We start from the raw sequence: 14,009 nt of genomic DNA, 5'->3' as shown, positions 1-14,009 counted from the left end.
GAACATACTCTCTAAGAAATGGGCAAAATCACTGTGAATTAATTCTTACCCATGTAACATAACAAACAGCAGTTTTGAAACAGTCCCCACCCACCAGCGATTGTGATGGCCAAGTGTTTGGTCACTGGCTCTCCCTGACTCAGTTGTACACATTCCCCCTAAAGTGCAGGATGTATTAAAAGTATCATATAACACTTTTGTAAAGAGTTGTTATAGAGCTGCTCAATAGAATATTTGATTTGGGATATATAAAATAAAACCTGTGATATATAAGTAAATGTCAGAACTTCAGCCACCACAATAATTCTTATTTTCATTAATTTACTGATAAAACTGTTGAGACATTTTCTTTCTTGATCAATGCTCTGGAGTAGATGTTACTAACTGCGGGTGGGTGGAGATGGTCGTTTGAGAGTCAGATAAGCTGAGTGTACGTATCTAGCCCTCATTAGTCACCTCTTTCATGTTACACAATATATAAAAACACAGACACTGAGAAAGCTAAACAAATGTGCAGATACCCTAGTCATCCAGCAGGTACAACAGATGAAGCCCACCTTTATTTCTGAGTTTTACTACAAAGTAAATCAACCCCCCTGAAATTCTGGGACACAGCTCCTTGAAGAATAAAGCCCAGGTCTTTAGGGAAAGTCAAGCTCCACTTATGGTTCCATCTCTGGGCACAACCTTTAGAACAACAGGTTTTTCTGGTCTTAAAAGTCCTTGACTGGTTGTTTTCAAGGGGATCTGCAAAGTTAAGCAAGCATAAAAGAACCAATGAATGAAGCACCGCCAACAAGAGAAGTAAAGTAGACAAGATACATTTCAGACAATACTGCTTTACAACAATATACAAGCTACTTTTAGCATTGTGTATTTTTTATTTTTTTTTAACCTACCAATTCAATGTGTTCAATAGCTATAGGGAGGGGCAGGCTGCCAATATTTCCTTGATTCAATTTTAATAGATTACGACTTTCAGAAAATTGGTCTGTTTAACATGTTATAAAATATATGGGCACAAAGTCACTTCTAGTACTCCCTTATTATTCACTTAATATTTTTTTTAATTCCAACTTATTGAGATATAAATGATTTATGGTATAAATATTTGACTTACATATATCATGAAATTACAGCCACAATAAGTTTAGTTAACATCCATCAACTCATAGAGATAGAAAAATAAAAAACACTATTTTCCTCTCATGAGCACTTTTAGGATCTGTTCTCTTCTACTACATAAAAATGTCTGTAATTTTATGTTAAAATTTAGGTCTAAAATTTTATAATTTTATTTTAATTATATTAAAAATGTCTAAAAACTATAACCATCACATTTTATGTGATATCCCTGTACTCATTTATCATAACCAGAAGTTTGTACCTTTTGATCACATGCATCCAGATTCCCCTCTTTATCTTTGATTCTCTGTACTTACTCTGTAAGTTATGTCAAGACTGGATAGGGAAAGCATTCATCCATCATTCATTTTGCACAAAAATACTGACTGAGCACTATGCCTATGAAGCATTATACCTGTTTTTTTTTTTTTAAAGGTCCCTTGGTTCCCAAGCGTAGTACAAATGGTGAACTTCTGATGATCTACAGTGTTTTGTCTGAGATTTTTAACCCCTTTCTCATCCAGTCACTCCCTCTGTGTTGGGGGAACCAACAGAGTGGGGAGTTGGGGGAACCTAACCTCAGTTGAATGAAGGACAAGTAAGTGTTTGTGGAGGGAGAAGCTCCAGTCTGTGGGGGACTGGGTGGAGCTTACAGGGGGCATCTGCCTTTCCCAGGTGTGCCCGAGGCCCCCTTTCTCTCAGAGCTGAGTCTGCCATGTGCTTGCCCTTACAGGATGACCACACAGATGCCTGAAGGTAAGATGGAAGCATCTCTGTCCTCCTCTTCCCCAAGAAAGCTACTCAAGGGGAGCCGCTGCTTATTAAATGTGTGGCTCCTAGAAATAAAGACTTATTAAAGGGCAGTGCTTGACAAGAATCAATGGCAGCTGTTCTGTGTGCTCCTCAGTGGAGAGATTTCAGGTCTTTCTATAACTGCAACAAATTGTTATTTTAAACTTTCAAATGGTATGCATTTTTCCTACAGATAGACACACACAGAGACACATAAAACAAGCAAGTACACAAATGATATTTGTTAAATTTTTAAAGTTCAAACTGTTCCAAATTTGTGTCCAAGAGCTCTAATCAACTGTAAGTCACTCCTTAAACATTGCCTGATGACATCAAGGCACCATTGGGCATTTATCGAAGGAATAAAATGAGGGGACAGAGTTAAAGATCTTTTTAGGTGCAAAGGAAACAAAGGAACCAAACTGGCTGGTTCAGTGATGCAGTATTAAGTTAGGTGGTAGGACCCATGATGCCAGCCTGTGGTACCTGTAAACACAGCAGAGGGGAGAGTAGGCTCTGGCCTGGATGGGCAGGCTGCATGGAGGTGCTTGGGACTGAACTGGAACTCGAAGGGGGAGAACGAACTGGAGGGTGGACAGGAGGGACACACAGTCATTGTTAGAATGTAAAGGGGGCCCAGCTAGATGGCAGCAGGATCCCTGGCAGGTGAGGGGCCGTGGGAAGCCTTCCCATCCGGCAGAAATGCTCTCACTCAGGGATCACTGTGGCTGCACAGGAGGATCAGTGGGGGTGCTCTCAGTGCCACACTCTGGGGGAATTATTTTAGAGACGCTGAGATGACCTCAGCATCGGGATATTGCTCCCCAGTAATTTCTTTGTACAAATAGTGGCTGAGAATCACTGTCAGGAGAGCTTCTGTAAGTTCCCATGGAGAAGGGCATCACTGAAAAGTCGTAACATGGTCATCACTGCTCTCACGACTTTGTACGACATTTTCCTTCCTTCCAGTGGACATGAAATCAAATTTTAAAAGTTGCTCAAGTTCACTGACTTTGTACAGTCATGTCGTGCTAATTGCACTGACTCTAGATGACCTTTACAGTTGGGTCTGTATGAAGCCACAGACTTATCCCTCCAGGGATGGTTGGCAATTAAAGGTCACAGATGGCTTCAAACAGATTCTCTGTCTAGTAAACTAAATTGTTATCCGAAAAGATCACAATCTTATAGACACAGAGAGATACATCTCACTCAAAAAAATTCTCAATAAAACACTATGCAGAACGAACTGCTGACCTGTGTTTCTTTACAAGGTTTGAAGGAGAAGTTCTGCAGGACTCTGACGACAGCAAGTTTCATATTCATGATGGCAAACCTCATGCCAATGCAATTTCGGGGTCCAGCTCCAAAAGGCAGGTAGATGTAAGGATTTATGCTGTCCTTGTTCTTCTTACTGAACCTGGATCCACAACAGTAGATGAAAAAGTGAATGAAACAGAAAAGTCACAGGAATTCCACGTCTGAGATTTCAACTTAAACCCTCAACCAGTAGCATAAGGGAGACTCCTGTGGGCAGATGACTGAATCCTGCTGTGGTGATTTTGCTGTCAGAAAGGTAAGCCCCAGGGCCTTCCTATTCCCCAGACCCCACAGGAGATTTCAGTCCTGGTGAGCAGATGAGATGAAGGATGGTTAAAGAAAATATATCTTTAAATATGAAATTTAAATTTAAGTTGGTGACATGCTCAGGCTCTGAAAGACAGTTAGGAAATGAGACTGACTGAAGAGTGGGTTCTTGCCTCTGTAAACACTGACATTGGTCATGTGCTCAGAGACGAAGGAAACAGGAGAAATGTCTCTGAATATTTTAATTGTTAGTTTTCAATTGTTTTCCCTTCCCCTTCTCTTGTGTATGAGTGTCTCTTCCTCCCACATACAGAGGATGTTGAAGTCAATAGATTTATGTGGGCATATGACTCAACTCTACTCTGGTTCAATCACTGATTTCTGTGTCTATCATTTCCACAAATCTATAAAGTCCTTGATGGTTAGACCTCTGCTCAATTCACATTTGACTCCTCAATACTTGAATATATTAAGAAAATATGTGGATTTGGGGTAAGTAATGGCATTGTGGTTCTGTGTATTTTAGAGTCCCTATTTTGGAGGCTATTCTTGAATATTTACAGACAATGTGATTTCAGATGCATGGAGAATTAGTCGAAGGGCATCATGTGAGTGGTGCAGACCTGGTTGATGGGTGTTGATCAGGGAATGGGCACAAACAGATACATTAAACATTATTCATAGACATGAGCCTATAGAATATACAGTGTATATGTCCAAAACTCTTAATAATGGGCTTTAACATTTGGATTTCTCACCCCCTGGCCCAGTCCCTGCCACCCACAGGTGAGTACTACCTCTCTGCTTGACGGCTGAATGAATCAAAGGGAAGTACAGTGAGTGGTCTCTGGTTTCAGGTTCCTGAGGTTGCAGGAGGGGGAGCTGCTGAGCTTGAGAGAGACACTGAGGTTCGCTGGTCCAGGACGGAGGACTTGGTGGACTCTGACTCTTCTTTCAACAATGTTACATGTACAGGTTATGCTAGGGCTAGGGACACCAGGGTGAACAAGACACAGTTCCTGCTGTCAGGGAGCTCATAGTCAGGGGCTCATAAAGGGCTAGATCCAGCTAGTGCACTAAAACGTTCAATCCAAATTTTGTTCACCGTAAAATAAATGGGAGCGCATCAACTCTCTCTAGAGTCCAATCTGTGCCCAAATCAGACCCTGACTCTGAATTCCCGGAAGGCAATATTAACCCCTCCAGGGAGGAAGCCTAGACATCTAGAGACCGGAGGACTTCTCTCCGAAAGGTCACCAAACACTGAGGCAGAAGGGAGCTGGCTCAGGTCTGCAGCCACAAACTGAACGAGGGCACCTGTGTCTCCATCCTCACTGAGGCTGCTGGAACCATCAGGTAAGAGACCTCTAGGTCCTCAGTCTACAGCCCCACAATAATAATAGAGGAAACAGCAGCCAATGTTTAAAACAATGGAAATATGGGAATGTTAGTGATGAATTCAAAGAACTATGGAGAACAGACCGACAGACTTTAAGGAATAAAAACCAATACACCTAAAATAATATAGCTGTTAAGTGAATTTTAGCAGATGCAAGATATATAAATATATTTAAAAAACACAGAATGTTGTTTATAGTTTACTGCTAAATAAAGTAAGCAATTGAAAATCAGACTATATATAATGCCATTCTGACAATGGGTATATGCATAGAAAAATGTCCACAGGATTTACATTCCACTATTAATGAGGCCTATCTTAAGTTATTGGGCTTCCATGATGGCTCAGAGGTTAAAAAAATCCACTTGCCAATGCACAAGATATGGGTTCAATCCCTGGGTCAGGAATATCTCCTAGAGAAGGAAATGGCAACCCACTCCAGTATTCTTGCCTGGAAAATCCCACAGACAGAGGAGACTGGTGGGACACAGTCTATGAGGTTGCAAAGAGTCAGACACAACTTAGTGTCTAAACAACAGCAAAGCTTAAGGTATTGAGAATGTACAGAGCTAAAATTTTTTTTTCTAGTTCACAGTTGGTAAAATTCTAAATTTTAATTATTATTTATTTTAATTTTAATTATTACTTAATCAAATAATGTTCTTGGAATAAGAAAAGACATTTATCAATAAAAAGGTGTAAAATAAAGTGATTATATAGTCACACATTTGTTACCCACAATGAGAGTCGTCAGAATACGCTCTGAGCAACTGGATCAGAGGGGGTCCCTTCCCTGGAGTCTTGTACCTTTCAGGATGGAACTCCTCAGGCTCTGGCCAGAGCCGTGGGTCTCTGTGAAGCACGGAGATTGGCACTGTCGCTGTTGTCCCTTTGGGAATGGACACCCCATGGATTTCCACATCCTTCTTACAGAACCTATCAATTCTAACAGCAATTGGGAACATTCTGAGAGTCTCATTCACCACCATGTCAAGATACTCCATCTGTGCCAGGACATCGTAGGATGGAGGCGCCTGGGAAGAAAGAGATTTTGATAAATTAAGATATCAGATCAACCTTCATCTCCATCTATGTAGGCCATTGAAATGTTAGGAGCTCCAGGGAATAATTAAATTGGTAAAGAATGCTAGCATTTATAGACATTTTACATGTTATTTGACCTCTCAACACCCATTGAGATGGGCAGTAGTCATGACAATGGAAGAACATTGGAACAATTCTCTAAATAGTTTGTGAAACACCACAGGTTATCATGGAGTGTATCTTCTCTCTCATGAGAACAAACATGACCAAGACTAGGACCCTTACTCTTAAGTGAAATAGGCCACAGTCACTGTTTCTTTTTGAAAGTGAGGCCACACATCTGTACAAAGGAAAGAATGTATAAAAGAGCAAATCCCCTATTCAACATGAAGGTTCTTAGTTGAAGACTTCTGATTGTTCATTCTCTTCATTATACACATACAGTCTGGAAACAATATATGAAAACTCTATAAATAATTGGGGAGAAACGAGTTCCTTTCTGAACCAAATCCGCAAATGAAGAGTATGAATGAGAACGCAATTTCAGACACAAGGAAGTTACAAGAGGATCAGAACCCCACCGTCTGCTGCTAGAAGGGCCTCTTATTACTCCTACAGGTGTGACCCTAAGGTCTGAAGGTCTAAACAAGCCATTGCAGCCCCAGGGGCCAGGTCTCCGCACACCACAAAGAACTCCAGTTTTGGCTGAGATCTGAGACCACTGGGGGGTGATGCATGGCTGTCACATGGGGTTGTAGTCAAGGAGCAACATTGTAGAGGGTAAGAGTGGCTCAGGAGCCAACACCCTGGATCACAGCTTGACTTGATCACCACCAGGTACACAACTAGTGTCTGGAAGTATTTCATCTCCCTGTCACTCAGGTTTCTCACATGTCACATGGAGACAGAGGGAGCTGGCCCTCCAGAGGGTTGTGTGGCAGAGACACTCATTGCTCACCCAGCATCCATGTAGGCCCCATGTATCCCAGCCCACTTGAGGTTATGGTCAAATCACCCTTGCAAACAGGCTGTGAACTGAGGTGATTATGTCAGTTCAGAGACAAATCAGTTGAAAACCCAGTAAGCAGCTCTTGATTTCCTTATTCCACAGCAGACAAGAAGGCCTCATGCTCCAGATAAGGCAATTATAAGACAGTGAAGGCTCTGAGTCATTTTCCTGAGTGACTCTGTGAAGTGGAGCTGTCCACTCGATCCTCCACTAACAATCCACATTCAGCGTGTATACGTGGGTGATGGAAAACTTCGCTATGAAAGCCCCTGAAATTCCAGACTTGTCTGTTACTGAGGTATAAGCTACCCTCTCCTGACTAATAAAGAATTTCTTCAAAATTAAACACATTTATAAATAGAAAGTATTTACAACAGACATATAAAGTAAGAAGCACGTATCAGCCAATAGTACTAGTATTATTAGTATTCTTATAAAAAGGAGGGAATGCAATCCCTTAGCTAGCCTCGGTCTGTTAGTGGCCTTTTGATCTTCTTGTAATCAAAAGAATCCCAATATGGGGTTTACCAGAGAAGAAACATCATCTCTAATTTATGCAGGCCCTACAAAGTATTCGAAGGACCTAGGATTCTGAAAGGTCATAAGACTTGTCCAAAACCAGTCAGGTCTCATGCTCGCGTCCTGTTTCCTACCATATATCCTTTCTTGGACACCAGGCTCCACCTAGTCTAAAGTTTACACAGGGCAGTAGATTGAATTAATGGTCCCAATTCTCCACCATTTCCTCTGTCCATTCCCTTTGCCATTAACTCTGCGGTGCCCTCCCGTTCTGACTCAGGTTGGTCAGGGGGCTCACGTTGAGCCAGTGGAATATTGGCTATGCGTGATGCTAGCAGAGTTTTGAAGGTCGAAGGGATTAGGGATTAGGCCTCTTGCTCATGACATCTACTGCTGCCCTGAGAAGCAAACATGTAGAGATTGAGACATGTGAGGAGCATGTGTGGAGCTGAGTCAGTCCAACTGTTAGGGGAAGCACAATGACTGAAACCGCACACCCTGGCCAGGTTCCATAGTAACCATTTGCATGAGTTGTTTTACGACAGAAGGTCCTGGTAAGGAACACGGAACTAATCAGCCCCCACCAACCGGAAGAGTTCAGGAAAGGTCAAAAGGAGACACCATATGTCCAACCACCTCCCAGAATCCTCTCTAGCATCCATCTTGACTGAATAAGGAATGTACCACCAGGAAGGACTCTGAGTCAGAATGATCGGCTAATGACAACCTGGGAACTAATCCCATCACCATAAAACCCGAGACTGCAAGCCATGAGACAGAGCAGGTCTCCTGGGTTACCTTACCCTCCTGCTCTCCACCCGGGTGCCCTTTCCCAACAAAATCTCTTGCTTTGTTAGCACATGTGTCTCCTCGGACGATTCATTTCTGAGTGTTCGACAAGAGCCCAGTTTTGGGCCCTTGAAGGGGTCCCCCTTCCTGCAACACAACCACTTAGCCAAGGCCAGCCTAGATCCACCACAGACCACAGCCCAGACCACAGCAAGTCCAGCCAATATCAACAGATAACTATGCAGACACCATGAACTTGGGCAAACTCTGGGAGATAGTGAGGGACAGGGAAGCCTGGCGTGCTGCAGTCCATGGGGTCGCAAAGAGTCCGGCACAATGTAGTGCCTGAACAACAAATGCAGACACCAGAGAAATAAATGGTTACTGCTAGATGCTACTGAAGTTCTGTGAATTTTACTTGGCATTATTCTGATAACTGATACCGCAGGACCAGCACTTTTTTCAAAGTACTTATATTGCTGTGAGTAGCACGAACTACTTATGTTTTCTCCCTTTGCTTTGTATCCTTTAGATCCTTCCTAAATGTGCTGTGTTCAATAACTTAGTCTTCTCTGACTCTTTACAATCCCATGAACTGTAGCCCACCAGGCTCCTCTGTCCATGGGATTTCCAAGGCAAAAATACTGGAGTGGGTTGCCATTTCTGACTCCAGGGTATCTTCTCAACCCAGGTATCAAACCCGCACCTCCTGCGTTGGAAGAAGGATTGGATTTTTTCCCACTGCACCACCTGGGAAAGGGGGTAAATGATTTGATGCTTATGCCTTTGGCAGAAATCTCCTAAGAAGAAGACAATCATGCTAACGCTTCACCTTCCCCCTCTCTCTCTGGGTATCATCACTCACCTTATTGGGGAAAGTTGCATCAATCTCCTCCTGCAGCTTCTGCTGGACATCAGGGTGAGTGGCCAAAATATATAGAAGGAAGGAAAGAGTACTGCTAGTGGTCTCATAGCCAGCAAAAATAAAGATAATACTTTGGGCCAAGAGTTCTTGGTCAGAGAGAGCTAAAAAAAAAAAAAAAAAAGTACAGACATTTTAGGTAAAGCATGGCATTGTAAAAACCATAGTTTAAATGACGAGATATTTCAGTGAAACTCTCAAACCCCTAGGGGAAATCATGTAAAAGTAATTCAGAATCAAACTGAGAGTGATTTCCACCCTGTGTCTTCCTCACAGAGCCAAGAAAAAGCCAAAAACTGTCTTGATCTAGTTTTTTTCCAAGTCTATACTATTCTTGGCCCTCTGTTCCTGGCAATGCCACCCCCCACCAACAAAGCTGGGTAATTTCAAGAGACAGCACTTCTGTCTAACATCTACAGTGTTATCATTGTGTCCTTTAGAGAACTGTAAAAGAACTTTAGCTCAAAGTAAAATGGAGTAGCTTTTCCTCCTAGAATATTTTAAATTATTTTAGTTAAGGCACAGCTTGATTTTTTTTTTTTTAAGGATACAATAATAAAGCTACATGGTCAGTTGAGTTCAACTGCTCAATCATGTCCGACTCTTTGCAATCCCATGGACTGCAGCATGCCAGGCCTCCCTGTCCATCACCGACTCCAGGAGCTTGCTCAAACTCATGTCCATCGAGTCAGTGATCCATCCAACCACTCATCCTCTATCATCCCCTTGTCCTCCTGCTTTCAATCTTTCCCAGCATCAGGGTCTTTTCTAAAGAGTCAGTTCTTTGCATCAGGTGGCTAATGTATTGGAACTTCAGCTTCAGCATCAGTCTTTCCAATGAATATTCATTCAGGACTGATTCCCTTTAGGATGGACTGGTTTGATCTCACTGCAGTCTAAGTGTCTCTCAAGAGTCTTCTCCAACACCACAGTTCAAAAGCATCAATTCTTTGGTGCTAAGATTTCTTTATAGTCAAACTCTCACATCCATACATAACTACTGGAAAAACCATAGCTTTGACTAGATGGACCTTTGTTGGCAAAGTAATGTCTCTGCTTTTTAATATGCTGTCTAGGTTGGTCATAGCTTTTCTTCCAAGGTGCAAGCGTCTTTTAATTTCATGGCTGCAGTCACCATCTGCAGTAATTCTGGAGCCAAAGAAAATAAAGTCTCTCACTGTTTCCATTGTTTCACCATCTATTTGTCATGAAGTGATAGGACCAAATGCCATGATCTTCATTTTTTGAATGTTGAGTTTTAAGCCAGCTTTTTCACTCTCCTCTTTCACTTTTTTCAAGAAGTTCTTTAGTTCCTCTTCACTTTCCGCCATAAGGGTAGTGTCATCTGCATATCTGAGGTTACTGAGATTCCTCCCAGCAATCCTGATTTCAGCTTATGCTTCATCCAGCCCAGCATTTCACATGATGTACTCTGCATAAAAGTTAAATAAGTAGGGTGACAAAATACAGCCGTGACATGTTCCTTTCCCAATTTGGAACCAGTCCGTTGTTCCATGTCCAGTTCTAACTGTTGCTTCTTGACCTGCAGACAGATTTCTCAGGAGACAGGTCAGGTGGTCTGGTATTCCCATCTCTTTAAGAATTTTCCACAGTTTGTTGTGATCCACACAGTCAAAGCCTTTGGTGTAGTCAATAAAGCAGAAGTAGATGTTTTTCTAGAACTCTCTAGCTTTTTCTATGATCCAATGGATGATAGCAATTTGATCTGGTTCCTCTGCCTTTTCTAAATCCAGCTTGAACATCTGGAAGTTCATGGTTCATGTACGGTTGAAGCCTCACTTGGAGAATTTTGAGCATTACTTTGCTAGCATGTGAGATGAGTGCAATTGTGTAGTAGTTTGAGCACTCTTTGGCATTGCCTTTCTTTGGGATTGGAGTGAAAACTGATCTTTTCCAGTCTTGTGGCCACTGCTGAGTTTTCCAAATTTGCTGGTACATTGAGGGAACACTTTAATAGCATAATCTTTGAGGATTTGAAATAGCTCAACTGGAATTCCATCAGTTCCAATAGCTTTGTTCATAGTGATGCTTCCTAAGGCCTACTTGACATCACACACCAGGATGTCTGGTTCTAGGTGAGTGATCTCACCATCATGGTTATCTGGGTCTAGAAAATATTTTTTTTGTATAGTTCTGTGTATTCTTGCCAACTCTTCTTAACATCTTCTTTTTTGCTGTTAGGTCCATGCCACTTATTCTCTTTATTGTGCCCACCTTTGCATGAAATATTCCCTGGTATCCCTAATTTTCTTGAAGAGAATCTAGCCTTTCCCATTCTATTGTTTTCCTCTATTTCAGTGTCATATCTTTTTGCTTTTTCATACTGTTCATGGAGTTCTCAAGGCAAGAATACTGAAGTGGTTTGCCATTCCCTTTTCCAGTCAGACCATATGGTAGGGGAAATTAAATTATATTTTATCAAAACTTGTTTACAGGAACATAAGAGTACAATATGGGCTACAGATAAACTCTTGCAACTCAAAGTGTGGTCCATGGACCAGCAGCATAAGCAGGATCTGGAAGCCTAATACAAATTCAGATTCTCAAACCCCATCCTAGAACTGGAATACATCCTAGAATGGATACAACATCTGAACTTTCATGAGATGTGGAGATGTATGTGCACAATGTAGCCTAAGAATCATAGATTATGCCCTTGAGAGGCATCAGGTAATACAAGACTTGTGGCACATGTCTTCAAGGGGATGTTTGAGATATGTATAGAAGCTACAGAAATCAACAAAAAACTTGAAGAGTTGTGATGATCCTAGTCTAATCATTTGCATTAAAATAGCAAAAGAAAGAATGCATCCATGGAAGGATATAGCCCAATGTGAAAATTAGAAAAATAAGATCCAGAGAGTAGAATTAGCAATCCTGATTCATCCTAGTCTGACGGTCATCCTCTAAGTATACATCCCCCTCTCTGCTCTTCTTTATGCTTACCAAACAGCCCTGTGATTATACACTGGTCTCCAATTTCATTTTCTCTGAAGAGACCAAGTATGCTCAGGCTCTCAGCTATTTGATGGGTGTAGTAGGACATTTGTTACTTAGAGCACTCAACTCTATATGGTACCTGCTCCAACCAAGAAATTAATAATAAAAGTAATATAAAATGAGTATAATAAAGGTCTAGAAGGTTGTAATTCTCCAATGATGATATCTGTGATGATATTGTGGATAAATTCAGCCATCAAATAGTCTCCCCAGTTAAGATAAGCCCCATAATACTCAAAAGTCTAGAGCTGTGCTGTCTAATATGTGACTATTCAAATTTTAGTTGATTAAAATTAAATGCAATTTAGCATTCAGGTTCTAGGGGCACTGGCCACATGCCATGTCCTCAGTAGACACTTACTTCTAGTGATTACTATATTGAACTGAACAGATACAGGTTATTTCCTTCATCACAGAAAGCTGTATTGAATCATGTACTTAAAAAATGATAGATGATAATAGATAGATAGATAGAATGATAGAAGTAGGTGTCCACAGTTATAGATATACTTAGAGTGTGCTGAAGTAGGTTTATACCTGCTTTCAAGAACAAATTTTATAAAATTCCAGACTTTTGTGAGATAGTTATCAATCCCTTGATGGGTTCAAATTAACCATTTAGGAGTATGCATGTAATGGAATTAAAACACCAGGGTCTTTTTGTGTGAGAGAGAGAGCTGGTTTGTATCAGCGTTTTGGAGTAGATACAGAAATCTTTTTTTTTTTTTTTTAATTTTTACATCACTGTGTAAAAATAGTTGGTATTCTGAAAGTTGTTGACTGAGAGGATCTGGAAGAAAAAAAACAAAAAACAAAACAAAAAAACCCTGGTAGCAATGAGCATTCCTAGAACCCAGATTTTGGATTCTAAATACCATTTCTCACTAAATGGAACCTGAATTTCTTAGAGAAATGGCTTATTCCAGGGAAAATAGAAGAGAAAGCCGGAATGTCTTGCATTAGGAAGTGAGGAAGTTCTTGGAAAATGATAAAAAGATACAGGATACTCTGTATATGACAGTGGTGGACACACATCATTAAACATTGATCAAAAGCCATAGAATGTACAATGTCAAGATTGGACCCAGGTGTGAGCTATTGTCTTTGGGTGATAATAATATATCAGTTTAGGCTCATTGATTATAACAAGTGTATCACTCAAGTATGGGGTTCTGATATTGAGGAAGGCTATATGTAGGTGGGGGGCAGAATGTATATTGGGAAACTCTTTATTATCCATTCAATTTTGCTTTTTAATTTCTGCTAAAAATAGCCTATTGAAAAAATGTTTCAGGAGAAAAAAAGTAATATATATATATATATATATATATATATATGTATAGGAGCCTACTTGAAAGGGTTCCAGTGGACAAACCTGAGAGAATTTGAAAATCAAAATGAAGAGTGATGTGAGAGAGTAAGTTAGTTATACATGAGATATACTGATATAAATAAATAAATGACTGGGGGAGAATGGAGAGCTCTCCCTATGAAAGAACATCAGCTCATAAATACAGAAGAATATGGGTTTAGAAAGACATCATGTTGTAACCATCATAGTAACAATGGTTTCAGTCAAAAACCATCCATGAATGATAAAACCAGTGGGTGACAATTTGAAGAGGAACAGAATATTTACAGTCTCAAAGGCTTCTCCCAGAAATTACCTGTTTATAACAAAGGGAAAAACAATTGCACTTTACAGTAGAATAAGCCAGTGAACACAAGTTTAAAAGTGTTCCAAGTTAAGGTCACCAACACTGGGGCAATGTGCCCCCTGATGAATGAAGGAATGAAGCCTT

The 14,009-nt window shown here is 40.8% G+C and overlaps 1 protein-coding gene across 1 annotated transcript in view; it reads right to left on the bottom strand.

The window, feature by feature from the left end:
• Positions 1 to 529: 529 nt before the first annotated feature.
• LOC136160330 (cytochrome P450 3A24-like) overlaps positions 530 to 14,009 on the bottom strand; it is a 56,070-nt gene continuing 42,590 nt past the window's right edge. The window contains exons 10-13 of the mRNA XM_065923836.1: positions 9,130 to 9,290; positions 5,711 to 5,937; positions 3,175 to 3,337; positions 530 to 747 (exon numbers count right to left, since the gene is read on the bottom strand). Coding sequence (XP_065779908.1) covers positions 652 to 747; positions 3,175 to 3,337; positions 5,711 to 5,937; positions 9,130 to 9,290 — 647 coding nt within the window. The 3' untranslated portion in view covers positions 530 to 651. The remainder of the gene's footprint in view (positions 748 to 3,174; positions 3,338 to 5,710; positions 5,938 to 9,129; positions 9,291 to 14,009) is intronic.

The sequence above is a fragment of the Muntiacus reevesi genome, chromosome 2 (assembly GCF_963930625.1).
Source record: "Muntiacus reevesi chromosome 2, mMunRee1.1, whole genome shotgun sequence".
In the NCBI taxonomy this organism is placed as follows: domain Eukaryota; kingdom Metazoa; phylum Chordata; class Mammalia; order Artiodactyla; family Cervidae; genus Muntiacus; species Muntiacus reevesi.
The sequence above is the reverse complement of the archived record's forward strand: the minus strand, read 5'-3'. Positions and strand labels throughout refer to the sequence as shown.